Source organism: Pristiophorus japonicus, chromosome 4 (genome assembly GCF_044704955.1).
Source record: "Pristiophorus japonicus isolate sPriJap1 chromosome 4, sPriJap1.hap1, whole genome shotgun sequence".
Classification (NCBI taxonomy): Eukaryota; Metazoa; Chordata; class Chondrichthyes; family Pristiophoridae; genus Pristiophorus; species Pristiophorus japonicus.
Window position 1 is genome coordinate 251633498 of NC_091980.1, and position 15987 is coordinate 251649484.

Below are 15987 nucleotides of genomic sequence, written 5' to 3' on the forward strand. Positions count from 1 at the left end.
CTTTTGAAAGTCCAAATACACCACATCCACTGGTTCTCCCTTGTCCACGCTACTAGTTACATCCTCAAAAAATGCCAGAAGATTCGTCAAGCATGATTTCCCCTTCATAAATCCATGCTGATTTGATCTGATCCTGTCACTGCTTTCCAAATGTGCTGCTATTTCATCCTTAATGATTGATGCCAACATTTTCCCCACCACTGATGTCAGGCTAACCAGTCTATAATTACCCATTTTCTCTCTCCCTCCTTTTTTTTTTTAAAAAAGTGGTGTTACATTAGCTACCCTCCAGTCCATAGGAACTGATCCAGAGTCGATAGACTGTTGGAAAATGATCACCAATGCATCCATTATTTCTAGGGCCACTTCCTTGAGTACTCTGGGATGCAGACCATCAGGCCCCGGGGATTTATCGGCCTTCAATCCCATCAATTTCCCCAACACAATTTCCCGCCTAATAAGGATATTCTTCAGTCCCTCCTTCTTACTAGACCCATTGTCAACTTGTACTTTCGGAAGGTTATTTGTATCTTCCTTCGTGAAGACAGAATCGAAGTATTGGGTTCAGTTGGTCTGCCATCTCTTTTTGTTCCCCATTATAAATTCACCTGAATCCGACTGCAAGGGACCTATGTTTGTCTTTACTAATCTTTTTCTCTTCACATATTTATAGAAGTTTTTGCAGTCAGTTTTTATGTTCCCTGCAAGCTTCCTCTCGTACTCTATTTTCCCTCTCCTAATTAAACCCTTAGTCCTCCTCTGTAGAATTCTAAATTTCTTCCAGTCCTCAGGTTTGTTGCTTTTTCTAGCCAATTTATATGCCTCTTCCTTGGCTTTAACACTATCCTTAATTTCCTTTGTTAGTCATGGTTGAGCCACCTTCCCAGTTTTATTTGTCAGGGATGTACAGTTGCTGAAGTTCATCCATGTGATCTTTAAATGTTTGCCATTGCTTACCCTCCTCCTCTCTGCACCATTTCGTAACCACTGAAGTCTTCATTTCCTTCAGTAATCAAGTAATCCCCAACACTACTACCTTTGAGGTCTTGTCAGTATCAACAACCCTAACTCATCAAAGGCCATCTGCAAGCTATTTATTGTACTTTTTCCTATGTTGTTGTCTACTCTTCTGGCTAAAAGCTTCATCATCCACATATCCTTTACCCTGACACATGGGGGGCAACAACCATTCAGAACCCTGTATAGCAGCTGTAAATTAAACTATCTATCCTCACAATGACAGAATCCTCCATGTTCGTTCTCTTTTTGCCCTGGGTAACCACTTGCTCCATGGTGTGGTGTTATTTATGGCTATCCCCGCCTCATACTGCCCTTTTTGTTGCTTCATTGGTATCAAGCACAATATACTCATTAGATTCACAGGGTCCCTTGTAGTAATTTCCTGTCTCTTCCTGCTGTTGAGATCAAAGCTCCCTTCCTTAAACGACGAAGGGTCATCGACCTGAAACATTAACTCTGCTTTCTCTCCACAGATGCTACCTGACCTGCTGAGATTTCCAGCATTTTCTGTTTTTATTCCAGATTCCAACATCCGAATTTTGTGTCCCTTCCTTAATTGTCTCATACCTTTTTCTTTTAACAAGTTAAAATTAGATAGATTTTTAATTGATGGATGGAGGTGGTGTGGGGATGGGGGACACAATCCACTAAGTTTGATTAACTTTTGGACAGAAAAACAAAGTCACTTACCTTACCTCACTTTCTACTTAGTGGCTCTTTATACAAATCCGTGTGGGCAATAGTGCTGAGAAGGGGAACATCTTCTATACTCCCAGGTCAGCTATACATGAGTTTAGATACTGAGTAAAGCTTTCTCCTGTACTCCCCCAGCAAAGCACCTACTATGGCATTGGCATGACATTTTCATTTCCCAAACTATCCAACATTATAGCATCTGAAGGACAGACTAAGTTTAGTGTTGGATTATATTCAGATTTAAGCTATGGATTTGCATGCCTTAGAAGCTAGGTTCAGATTGCCTCAGTCATTTAATTTTGGATCTTTATAACTGGCATAGAGAAGAGAACTTTGTCCCATTAGACATTATTGGATTGAAACCAGTTTGCCAAGGCTGAAGAATATTAAAACATTCAAAGCCCCGCAATCTCAGCTGCAAGTATTTCACTATTTGTGCTTAAACAAATTTACATTTTACTTGCAATAAACAAATTAACTTACTGCTTCTGTAACTCAGTAAGATAGCATCAATAAGGTCCCCAGCATAAGTGAGTTGTTCTACAAAATCAGAATAATTTCCTTTGCACAAATATATTTTTTAAATTCATGCCGTTTCAGAAGTAGAAAGCTCATACTAACCTGTACACCAAAGCAAGAATGTTGAGCATAGTAGCAACGTCAGGATGATCATGTCCTGATGTTTTCTCTAAATCTTCAAGAGCCTGTTTACAAAGAGGTACGGCTACTTCATACCTGCCCTGGGATGCATACTGTATGACTAAGTTATGTAGGGTCCTTAGTCTGGCTGGGATCTCATAGCCACCTTGCTGTGCTGCAGCAGCTGCACTGCTGTGTTGCTGCTGAACTGTAAATTGACAGAATGTTATCTATAATATTGTGCATTAGATGTAGATAAAACATTATCTGTATCCTTGGAATTTTATTTACACCCTAGAGATTTCAAGAGGGCATTGCCTCCCCATTCCTGCAAGTCTTTAATCAAAAATATCGGTTTACCCAAGCGTTCAAAGAAGTTTGGTTTTTTACGATTTTAAAGTCACCCATTTTGATTTATGCCTCCAACTAATGTAACACCAAATGTCAAAATGAAGTAGTTCTCCGTCTGCTGTAATCAGAATACATTTGATTAATCAAGTATTCCAAGAGAAGAACTGTAACGAGATGTTAAGTGTTGCTTCAAGACTTTCCCCTTTGGGTGTGAAAACTATCATTTCACAAGAAGAGATAGAGAGATGGTGGGAATATTCAATTTTAATCAATAATTTAAAATTCTTGGTGGTCATTTTAAGTTTTTCTGGTTTGTCCTATACCCATCACCATCTATCAATGAAAAAGGTTTGCTATTGTGCAAAATTCCTTTGTTTTATTTTAAAGTGCCTGTGAAGTACAGGGCATCAGCAACAAAATAGGGAATTGGAGGCAGTAATTAGAAGTGAAGAAACAGATGTACAGTTGGACCTCTCTGGTCCGGCACCCTCGGGACTTGGCTGGTGCCAGAACAAAGAATTTTCCGAACAACGGGAGGTCACTGCAGCCACCATATCTGACATTTGATAGTATCATCATGAGTTAGAAGATAAAGGCTGGTTAATACAAAATCGCCAAAAAGAGTACGTTGTTATAAATCATTTATTCACACTTCTTTAGCAGTCACCTCAAAGCACTCCAAATGGAAATCTCTAGGTGGTATTTTAACCTCGTCGCGAATTTCCTTCGAAGCTGTTTGTTATATATGTAAACTTGTACTTACTCTGTACAGCCACCAGAGAGTTAATTCCCTGGCGTCCCAAGGGATCCCATAATCCCTTGGGAGCACAGGTATTTAAGCACACCTCACAGGTTGGAGAGGCACTCTGGAGACCTGCAATAAAAGACTAAGGTCACACGTTACTTTGAGCTCACAGTGTTCAGTCTGACTCTTTCTCCATACATAACAACTGGCGACGAGAAACAGATAGCAAATCCAAAGATGCAGAGAACAGTGGCCATCCTGGAGAAATTCTTGGAGGGAGATGATTGGGAAACTTTTGTGGAGCGACTCGACCAATACTTTGTGACCAACGAGCTAGATGGGGAAGAGAACGCTGCCAAACGAAGGGCGATCCTCCTCACCATCTGTGGGGCACCAATGTATGGCCTCATGAAGAATCTGCTCACTCCAACGAAACCCACGGAGAAATCATACAGCGATTTGTGCACACTGGTCCGAGAACCCAAAGGAAAGCATTCTGTTGGCGAGGTACCGGTTCTACACCTACAAAAGATCTGAAGGCGAGGAAGTGGCGAGTTATGTCGCCGAGCTAAGATGCATTGCAGGACATTGCAAATTTGAAGGACATTTGGAGCACATGAACATTGGCATTGGCCACGAAACCATACTTCGCAAACCTTTGATTGTAGAGACCACAACCTGGAGTAAGGCCGTAGCGATAGCCACCAGTGACAATACTAAGTAAATCTCTCAGCATACAAATGCTGCTACAAGTACTGTGAACAAAGTGATGTTGTTTTCGAATCGTAACGTACAGGGCAGGTCACACATGCCTGCAGCTGCATATCCGCAGATGTCTCAGAGTCCACCATCAAGGGTGATGAATGCAAGCTATTAACGCCTGTTGGCACTGCGGGGGTGATCATCATTTCCATTCATGCCGATTCAAAGGGAAAGATTGCAAGGGCTGTGGAACAATGGGACACCTCCAACGTATACGCAGGCGAGCTGCAAATCCTGCTAAACCTGCAAACCACCATGTTGCAGAGGAGGACAGATCCACGGAGGATCACGACGAACCAGAGCCTCAGACCGCGGAGGCAGAGGTACATGGGAGGCACACATTCACCACGAATTGTCCCCGATAATGCTGAATGTTGAACTAAATGAACTCCCAGTGTCAAAGGAGCTGGACACGGGCGTGAGCCAGTCCATCATGGGCAAAAAGACTTTCGAAAGATTGTGGTGCAACAAGGCCTCAAGGCCAGTCTTAACTCCAGTTTGCACGAAACTAAGAACTTACACAAAAGAGCTGATTCCCGTAATCGGCAGTGCTACCGTAAAGGTCTCCTACGATGGAGCGGTGCACAAGCTACCACTCTGGGTGGTACCGGGCGATGGTCCAACGCTGCTCGGCAGGAGCTGGCTGGGAAAGATATGCTGGAACTGGGACGACATTAGAGCGCTATCGCCCGCTGTTGACACTTTGTGTGCACAGGTCTTAAACAAATTTCCTTCGCTATTCGAACCAGGCATTGGGAAATTCCAAGGAGCAAAAGTGAAGATCCACCTAATTCCGGGGGCACGACCCATCCATCACAAGGTGAGAGCAGTGCTATTGTTCCAGTCCTCAAGGGAGATGGCACCGTCAGAATCTGTGGCAATTACAAAGTAACGATCAATCGTTTCTCCCTGCAGGATAAATACCCACTTCCAAAGGCCGACGACCTCTTTGCAACGCTGGCGGAAAGACGTTCACGAAGCTGGATCTGACTTCAGCCTACATGATGCAGGAACTGGAGGAATCATCGAAGAGCCTCACCTGCATCAACACACACAAAGGTCTTTTTATTTATAACAGATGCCCGTTTGGAATTCGATCAGTGGCGGCGATATTCCAGAGAAACATGGAGAGCTTACTGAAGTCGGTCCCGCACACCATGGTCTTTCCAGGACAACATCTTGGTCACAGGTCGGAACACAGTCGAGCATCTGTAGAACCTGGAGGAGGTACTTAGTCGACTCAACCGCATGGGGCTCAGGCTAAAACGCTCGAAGTGCGTTTTCCTGGCGCCTGAAGTGGAGTTCTTGGGAAGGAGGATTGCGGCGGACGGCATCAGGCCCACCAACGCAAAGACGGAGGCAATCGAGAACGCACCGAGGCCACAGAACGTGATGGGACTCCTGAACTACTTTGGTAACTTCTTACCAGATCTCAGCACACTGTTAGAACCATTGCATGTCTTACTACGAAAAGGGGACGAATGCGTTTGAGGCAAAAGCCAAGAAAATGCCTTTGTAAAAGCGAGAAAATTGTTATGCTCAAACAAATTGCTTGAATTCTATGATCCATGTAAGCATTTGGTACTGGCATGTGATGCGTCGTCATATGGCGTCAGGTGTATATTGCAACAAGCTAATGATTTCGGGAAACTGCAACCGGTTGCTTATGCATCCAGGAGTCTGTCTAAAGCTGAGAGAGCCTACAGCATGATTGAGAAAGAAACGTTAGCGTGTCTATGAGGTAAAGAAAATGCATCAATACCTGTTTGGGTTAAAATTCGAATTGGAAACTGACCATAAGCCACTAATATCCCTGTTTTCTGAGAGTAAAGGGATAAATACCAACGCATCAGCCCGCATCCAGAGATGGGCGCTCACGTTGTCCGTATACAACTACGCCATCCGCCACAGGCCAGGCACAGAAAACTGCGCCGATGCTCTCAGTATCCTGCCATTGCCCACCACAGGGGTGGAAATGACGCAGCCCGCAAATTTAGCCATGGTTATGAAAGCATTTGAGAGGGAGCAATCACCCATCACTGCCTGGCAGATCAAAATCTGGACGTGCCAGGATCCCTTATTATCCCTAGTCAAAAGCTGTGTGCTTCACGGGAGCTGGTCCAGTGTCCCAGTGGAAATGCAGGAAGAGATAAAGCTGTTCCAGCGGCGCAAAGATGAAATGTCGATACAGGCAGACTGCCTTCTGTGTGGCAACCGAGTAGTGGTTCCCAAGAAGGGCAGAGACACCTTCATCAATGACCTCCACAGTACCCACCCAGGCATCGTAATGATGAAAGCGATAGCCAGATCCCACGTGTGGTGGCCCGGTCTCGATGTGGATTTAAGAGTCCTGCGTTCACAGATGTAATACATGCTCGCAGTTAAGCAATGTACCTACGGAGGCGCCGCTAAGTTTATGGTCTTGGCACTCCAAACAGTGGTCCAGGGTACACGTCGACTATGCAGGTCCATTCTTGGGTAAAATGTTCCTGGTGGTTGTAGACGCGTACTCCAAGTGGATTGTGTTATATATGTGGTCTTGTATTTACTTTGTACAGCCACCAGAAAGCTCATCCCCTGGAGTCCCAAGAGATCCCATAATCCCTTGGGAGCACAGGTATTTAAGGAGTCCTCACAGGTTGGTGAGGCACTCTGGAGACCTGCAATAAAAGACTAAGGTCACACTATACTTTGAGCTCACAGTGTTCAGCCTGACTCTTTCTCCATACACAACAGATTGAATGTGAGATAATGTTGGCTAGCATGTCCGCTGCCTCTACTGAAAGCCTGCGGGCCATGTTTGCCACACACGGCCGACCCGATGTCCTGGTGAGCGACAAAGGGCCATGTTTTACCAGTGCTGAGTTCAAAGAATTCATGACCCATAACGGGATCAAACATGTCACATCTGCCCCGTTTAAACCAGCGTCCAATGGTCAGGCATTGGGAGCAGTGCAAACCATCAAGCAAGGCTTGAAGAGGGTAACAGAAGGCTCACTGCAGACTCGCCTATCCCGAGTCCTGCTTAGCTATCGCACGAGACCCCACTCGCTCACTGGGGTCCGACCTGCTGAACTGCTCATGAAAAGAGCACTTAAGACAAGGCTCTCGTTAGTTCACCCTGATCTACATGAAGCAGGCGGCTTCAATAAAGTACATACCATGATAGCACAAATGTATCACGCGAGATTGAAATCAATAATCCTGTATTTGTATTGAATTATGGACAAGGTCCCAAGTGGCTTCCCGGCACTGTCGTGGCTAAAGAGGGGAGCAGGGTGTTTTGGGTCAAACTTTCAAATGGATTCATTCACCGGAATCACTTGGACCAAATCAAACTCAGATTCACGGACTACCTTGAGCAACCCACCTTGGACCCTACCTTTTTTGATCCTCCAACATACACACCAGTGGCAACCGACACCACAGTTGACCACAAAGCAGAACCCATCATCCACAGCAGCCTAGTAGGACCCAACACACCAGGCAGCCCAGCAAGGCAACTGCACAGCAGCCAAGCGAGGGCCCAACAAATGATTCAACAATACCAGCTTTCACACTGAGACGATCAACCAGGGCAAGAAGGACCCCAGACTTTGGGTGTGGGTGTGGGGGGGGGGGGTGTTGTTATATATGTAAACTTATATTTACTCTGTACAGTCACCAGAGGGCCCATCCCCTGGTGTCCCAAAGGATCCCATAATCCCCTGGCAGCACAGGTATTTAAGGAGGCCTCATAGGTTGAAGAGGCACTCTGGAGACATGCAATAAAAGACTAAGGCCACACACGTTACTTTGAGCTCACAGTGTTCAGTCTGACTCTTCCTCCATACATAGCACTGTTTATACTAGAAAAGATGAAAAGCTGAGTTCAAAGTGAAAGCAAGTGATTCTCATTCAAATCCAAGCAATTTCTGTATAAAACATTGCTCCCAATATGAAACCTTTGCATCATTAACATCCAGACTATTACATTTCAAAGACAAAGCAAAATCAATGCATGGACCATATTGAAAACTACATTCCAATAATATTGGACTGACTATATTACAAGACAATAGAGGAATCACTTTTCTGTCAACAGCCCCCAGGCTCCTATGTGCATGTGCTGGAAGCCTGTGAGCAGCTCCCTCAGCCGAACCACACGTGTTTCCGGATTAGTGTGTCCCGGACTGCAGAGGTACAACCTGTAACAGGGATAATGGAGACTATGAGGGATTGAGGATAGAACTAAGGGAGATACATGGGAGAAAAATATTGACAAAGATGTATTACAAGGGGCAATATTTAAATGAGAGATTGATAGGGTTCAGAAGAAATATATTCCACTAAAAAAAGCCAAGTACGAAGCGCCATGGATAAATAAAGAGGTGAGGATAAAATTGAATCTGAAGAAAAAAAGCATACGCAAAGTATATAAACAACAAACGAGATGATGACAAAAGGGAATATGATGAAATTAGGAGGACAACTGGAAAGAGGAAATATGATATAAAACAGATTATAAAAATAAATTGTAAAATAGGTACTTAACTAACAAAAGGAGAATTATGTCGAGGATAGGGCGATTAAGGGATGAACAAAATAAACTCATAGGAGATGATACTAAAATGATGGGGTACTGAATTGACACTTTGCCTTAATTTTTACTGAAGAGGCTTATAAAAGAGAAAATTACACTGGTAGAAGAAATCAAAAAGGATATTACAACAGTTGATAGAAAGAAAGGAGATACTAGACAAACTAGCCCAACTTAAGGAAGACAAAACTCAGGGTCCAGATGGATTTCTTAAGAAGCGAGGGAGGGATAGTAAAAGCATTAATATCCATATAAAAAAGATAGAAAAACAACTAGTGCCAGAGAACTGAATGACAGCAAATGTAATTTCTATTTTCAAAAAGGTGATAAAACTAATCCAGGTAACTATAGGCCAGTTAGCTTATCAGTGGAAAAAAAGATACAACAATCGGTGCTGAAAGATGAGATAACAAAACTAGAGACGAAGAGTATAATTTAAAGTCAGCATGGATTTCTAAATGGAAGGTCATGTTTAACCAACTTTAATGTATTTTTCTATTAGGAATCCATTATTAAGGAAGTGGTAACAGGACACAATGGGCCCAAGTTTCCACACGATAAAAAACGGGCGCCCCTCCGAGCTGGGCGCCCGTTTTTTGCGCCTAAAAAAAAATCGCGATTTTGGAGCGTTCTGCAGCTCCTTGTCTGCCTGGCGCGGCACCCAGGGGGGCGGAGCCTACACTCGCGCCGATTTTGTAAGTGGGAGGGGCCGGGTACTATTTAAATTAGTTTTTTTTCCTGCCGGCAACGCTGCGCGTGCGCGTTGGAGCGTTCGCGCATGCTCAGTGTGAAAAAAACATTGGCACTCGGCCATTTTTGTAGTTCTTTGTAGCTGTTTAATTTTTTAACATTTTTTTAATAAAAGCACATTGCCATCAGCACATCTCACTGCAGCCTTCTCACTGTCTCCTCCCCCTCCCCCCCGCGGGAAAAACGGGCGCCTCCCCCCCCCCCCCGCGGGAAAGAACGGGCGCCTCCTCTCCCCTCCCACCCCGCGGGCAGAACGGGCGCCTCCTACCCCCCCCCCCCGCGGGAAAGAACGGGCGCCTCCTCTCCCCTCCCATCCCGCGGGAAGAACAGGCGCCTCCTACCCCCCCCCCCGCGGGAAGAACGGGTGCCTCTCTCTCTCTCCCCCCCCCCCCCCGGCGGGAAAGAACGGGCGCCTCCTCTCCCCTCCCCCCCGCGGGAAAGAACGGGCGCCTCAGGCTGACTGCAGAATTCTCCGTGCCTGAAGCACTTTCACACAGGTAGGAAGATGGTTTATTTAATCTTTTCTTTGCTTATAAATGTTTATTCAGGTTGGATTTATTTGTATAATATTTGTAGAAGTATAAATAAGGATTTATTGTCGAATTTAATGACTTCCCTTCCCCCCCCCCACCTCGTTCTGGACGCCTACTTTGTAACCTGCGCCTGATTTTTTAATGTGTAGAACAGGTATTTTCAGTTCTACAAAAATCTTCACTTGCTCCATTCTAACTTAGTTTGGAGTACATTTTCACTGTGGAAACTTTGAAATCAGGCGTCAGTGGCCGGACACGCCCCCTTTTGAAGAAAAAATTCTGTTCCAAAGTAGAACTGTTCTACCTGACTAGAACTGCAGAAAAAAAAATGTGGATAATTGCGATTTCTAAGATAGTCCGTTCTCCACCAGTTGCTACTAAAAATCAGGCGCAAATCATGTGGAAACTTGGGCCCTTAGAAACTCATAATGTGATTAGGTTTTAGGAAAGGGAAATTGTGTTTAACAAATTTATTAGAATTTTTTCAAGATGTAATTAGCAGGTAACATTGGATGTAGTTTTCCAAAAGGCATTCAATAAGGTGCCACATAAAAGGTTGCAAAATAAAGGCTCTTGGAGTTGGGGGTAATATATTAGCATCGAGAGAGGATTGGTTAACGGACAGATAACAGAGTCGGGAGAAGCGGGTCATTTTTCGGTTGACGGGCTACAACTAGTGGAATGCTGCAAGGATCAGTGCTTGGACCTCAGCGATTTACAATCTATATTAATGATGTAGATGAAGGGACTGAGGGTAATGTTTCCAAGTTTACAAGACGATACAGCTAGGTGGGAATGTAAGCTGTGAGAAGGACACAAAGAGCCTGCTAAAGGATAAGTGGTTAAGTGAGTGGGCAATAAGAAACATAAGAACATAAGAAATCGGAACAGGAGTAGGCCATTTGGCCCCTCCAATAAGATCATGGCTGATCTGATCTTGGCCTTAACTCCAATTTCCTGCCCGCTCCCCATAACCCCCTGTCGTTCAAAAATCTGTCTATCGCTACCATACATATATTCAATGACCCAGCCCCCATAGCTCTATGGGGTAGAGAATTCCAAAGATTCACGACCCTCAGAGAAGAATAAGGGAATTAAGGGTTATGGGGAGCGGGCGGGTAAGTGGAGCTGAGTCCATGGCCAGACCAGCCGTGATCTTGTTGGGTGGCGGAGCAGGCTCGAGGGGCTAGATGGCCTACTCCTGTTCCTAATTCTTATGTTCTTATTAATGTTGGGGAGGTCCAGAGCCGGGGGTCACAGTCTAAGGATGGGGGGTGGGCCATTTGGGACCGAGATGAGGAGAGGCTTCTTCACCCAGGGAGTGGTGAGCCTGTGGGATTCTCTGCCACGGAGAGTTGTTGAGGCCAGTTCACTACATGTATTCAGGAGGGAGTTAGATGTAGTCCTTACTACAAGGGGTATGGCGAGAAAGCAGGAATGGGGTATTGAAGTTGCATGTTCAGCCATGAACTCATTGAATGGCGGTGCAGGCTCGAAGGGCCGAATGGCCTACTCCTGCACCTATTTTCTATGTTTCTAAGAAATTCGTCCTCATCTCAGTTTTAAATGGGTGACCCCTTATTCTGAAACTATGGCCCCTAATTCTAGATTCCCGCATGAGGGGAAACATCCTCTCTGCATCTACCCCGTTAAGCCCCTTCAAAATCTTATGTTTCAATAAGATCACCTCTCATTCTTCTAAACTTTAATGAGTATAGGCCCAACCTGCCCAACCTTTCTTCATAAGTCAACCCCTTCATCTCAGGAATCAACTGACTGAACCTTCTCTGAACTGTCTCTAATGCAAGTATATCCCTCCTTAAATATGACCAAAACTGTACGCAGTACTCCAGGGTGTGGTCTCGCCAACGCCCTGTACAGTTGTAGCAAGACTTCAATACTTTTATACTCCATCCCACTTGCAATAAAGGTCAACATTTCATTTGCCTTCCTAATTAGTTGCTGTACCTGCATGCTAACTTTTTGTGTTTCATGCACAAGGACCACCAGATACTTCTGTACCATAGCATTTTGTAGTGTCTCTCCATTTAAATAATAATTTGCATTTTTATTCTTCTTACCAATGTGGATAACCTCACATTTCCTCACATTATACTCCATCTGCCAAATTTTTGCCCACTCACTTAGCTTGTCTATATCCTTTTGCAGATTCTTTATGTCCTCTTCACAACTTGCTTTCCCACCTATCTTTGTATCAGCAGCAAATTTGGCTACATTACACTTGGTCCCTTCATCCAAGTCATTAATATAGATTGTAAGTAGCTAAGACCCCAGCACTGATCCTGTGGCACTCCATTAGTTAGTTTGCCAACCTGAAAATGACCCATTTATCCCGACTCTGTTTTCTGAAAAGAAGCACAGGCAGCGGAAAGAGCTTGTGGCAAACCAGTCCCACCCACCCTTTCCTTCAACGACTGTCTGTCCCACCTGTGACAGAGACTGTAATTCCCATATTGGACTGTTCAGTCACCTAAGAACTCACTTTTAGAGTGGAAGCAAGTCTTCCTCAATTTCGAGGGACTGCCTATGATGATGAGTTAGCTGATCCTCTATCCATACCAATATATTACCGCCAACCCTGTGAGCTCTTATCTTGAGCACATTATTGAATGCCTTCTGGTAATCCAAATACACTACATCTATTGTTTCCCTTTTATCCACCCTGCTTGTTACATCCTCAAAGAATTCTTGCAAATTTGTCAAACATGATTGTATTATGATTTTCTAAATGTCCTGCTACTACTTCCTTAATAATGGACTCCAGCATTTTCCCCAATGACAAATATTAGGCTAACTGGTCTATAGTTTTGTGCTTTCTGTCTCCCTCCTTTCTTGAATAGGGGTGTTACATTTGCAGTTTTTCAATCTGCTGGGACCTCTTCAGAATCCAGGGAATTTTGGTAGATTACAACCAATGCATCCACTATCTCTGCAGCCATTTCTTTTAAGACCCTAGGATGCAGGCCCTCAGGTCCAGGGGACTTGTCCACCTTTAGTCCTATTAGTTTGCCTAGTACTTTTTCTCTCATGATAGTAATTGTTTTAGGCTCTCCCCCTCCCTATAGCCCCTTGATTATCTATTATTGAGGTGCTTTTAGTGTCTTCTACCGTGAAAATAGATACACAATATTTGTTCAAAGTCTCTGCTATTTCCCTGTTTCTCATTATTAATTCCCCAATCGCATCCTCTAAGGGACCAACGTTTACTTTAGCTATTCTCTTCCTTTTTATATACCTGTAGAAGCTCTTGTCTGTTTTTATATTTCTTGCTAGTTTACTCTCAATCTATCCTCTCTATTATTTTTTTAGTCGTCCTTTGCGAGGAAGAATTAAAAAACAATGTTTTAAATGGTGAGAAACTATTAAATATTGTCATGCAGGAAACACAGAGTTAGCATGCAGGCATAGCAAGCAATAAGAAAAGCAAATGGCATGTTGACCTTTATTGAAAGGTGGTTGGAGTACAAGAGTAAAGAAGTCATGCTACAATTGTACAGGGCTTTGGTGAGATTGGAGTACTGTGCACAGTTTTGGTCTCCTTATTTGAAGAAGGATATACTTGCCTTAGAGGCGGTACAACAAAGGTTCACTAGCTTAATTCCTGGGATGAGAGGGTTGTCCTATGGGGAGAGATTAAGTAGATTGGGCCTATACTCTCTGGCGTTTAGAAGAATGAGAAGTGAGCTCATTGAAACCTAAGATTCTGAGGGGGATTGACAAGGTAGATGCTGAGAGGTTGTTTCCCCTGGCTGGAGTGTCTAGAACTAGGGGGCATAGTCTTAGGATAAGAGGTCAGCTATTTAAGACTGAGATGTTGAGGAATTTCATCTCTGAGGGTTGTGAAACTTTGAAATTCTCTGCCCCAAAGGGCTGTTGATGCTGAATCGGGAGTATATTCAAGGCTGAGATAGATCTTTGGATTAGAGTAGAATCAAGGGATATTGCAGAGGTACTGGCCATAATCTTCCAATCCTCCTTGGGTACGGGGCTAGTGCCAAAGGACTGGAGAATTGCAAATGTTACACCCTTGCTCAAAATAGGGTGCAAGGATAAACCCAGCAATGACATGCCAGTCAGTCTAACCTTGGTAGTGGGGAAGCTTTTCGAAATGATAATCTGGGACAAAATTAACAGTCACTTGGACAAGTGTGGATTAATTAAGGAAAGTCAACATGGATTTGCTAAAGGCAAATCATGTTTAACTAACTTGATTGAGTTTTTTTGAGGAGGGCAATGCGGTTGATGTGGTGTACATGGATTTCCAAAAGGCATTTGATAAAGTGCCACATAATAGGCTTCCCAGCAAAGTTAAAGCTCATGGAATAAAAGGGACAGTGGCAGCATGGATATGAAATTGGCTAAGTGACAGGAAACAGTAGTGGTGTTCCCCAGGGGTCGGTACTGGGACCACTGCTTTTCTTGATATATATTAATGACTTAGACTTGCATGTTCAGGGCACAATTTTAAAATTGGCAGATGACACAAAACTTGGAAGTATAGTGAACAGTGAGGAAGATAATGAGAGACTTCAAGAAGATAGACTCACGGGTGGAATGAGCTGACAAGTGGCAGATGAAATTTCACAAAAAAAGTGAGAAGTGATGCATTTTGGTGGGAAGAATGACGAGAAGAAATATAAACTGAAGGGTACAATTCTAAAGCAGGTGCATGAACAGAGAGACCTGGAGGTATGTGCACACAAATCATTGAAGGTGTCAGAGCAAGTTGAGAAAGCGACTAAAAAAAAGCATACAGGATTCCTGGGCTTCATAAATAAAGGCATAGAGCACAAAAGCAAGGAAGTTATGAACCACCTTTATAAAACACTGGTTCGGCCTCACCACAGTTTAGGAAGGACGTGAAGGCCTTAGAGAGGGTGCAGAAAAGATTTACAAGAATGGGTACAGGGATGTGGGACTTCAGTTACGTGAATAGACTGGAGAAGCTGGAGTTGTTGTTCTTGGAGTAAAGAAGGTTCAGAGGAGATCTGATAGAAGTGTTCAAAATCATGAGGGGTCTAGACAGAGTAGATAGAAAGAAACTGTTCCCATTGGCGGAAGGGTTGAGAACCAGAGGACACAGATTTAAGTTGATTGGCAGAAGAACCAAAAGGCGACATGAGGAAAAACTATTTTACACAGCAATTGGTTAGGATCTGGAATGCGCTGCCTGAAAAGGTGGTGGAGGCAGACTCAATCGTGGCTTTCAAAAGGGAATTGCATAAATACCTGAGGGAAATCTTTTTTCAAGGCTACGGGAAAAGGGCGGGGGAGTGGGACTAGCTGAAGTGCTTGACGGGCCAAATGGCCGCCTTCTGTGCTGCAACCATTCTATGATTCTATATGGAGATCGGGCGGGAAAGTGGAGTTGAGGTCAAAGATCAGCCATGGTCTTATTGAACGATGGAGCAGGCTCGAGGGGCCGTATGGCCTATGCCTGCTCCTAGTTCTTAATGTTCTTTGAATAAACAACAGAAAGAGTAGGCAAAGGCAATACAGTGGATATGATATGCATGGACTTTCAGAAGGCCTTTGATAAGATGCGACTTAACAAACACATGACAATGGTGAGGGCATGTGGAGTCAGGGATCAGGTAGCAGGATGGATTGAATGATGACTACAACTCAGAAAACAGAGTAGTAGTAGTTAAGGGAAAATTCTCAGACGAGCAGAAAGTGGCAAGTGGTGGCCACAGGGATCTGTGCTGGGACAACTGTGTTTTTTTACCATATACATAAATGATTTGGATTCAGGATTTACAGGTATGGTGTCAAAATCTGCAGACAATACCAAATTGGGGATATAGCTAAATAATGTGAAGGAATGCACCAAAATATAAGAAAACATCAACAGGCTTGTGGAGTGAGTGGATCAAGGCAAATTAAATTCA

At 43.9% G+C, this 15987-nt stretch overlaps 1 protein-coding gene across 8 annotated transcripts in view; it reads right to left on the bottom strand.

The window, feature by feature from the left end:
• The window catches only part of klc1a (kinesin light chain 1a), a 185082-nt gene that overhangs the window by 85964 nt on the left and 83131 nt on the right, over positions 1 to 15987 (bottom strand). For all 8 annotated transcript variants that reach the window (XM_070879308.1, XM_070879309.1, XM_070879307.1 and 5 more), the window contains exon 5: positions 2338 to 2563. In XM_070879308.1, coding sequence (XP_070735409.1) covers positions 2338 to 2563 — 226 coding nt within the window. The remainder of the gene's footprint in view (positions 1 to 2337; positions 2564 to 15987) is intronic.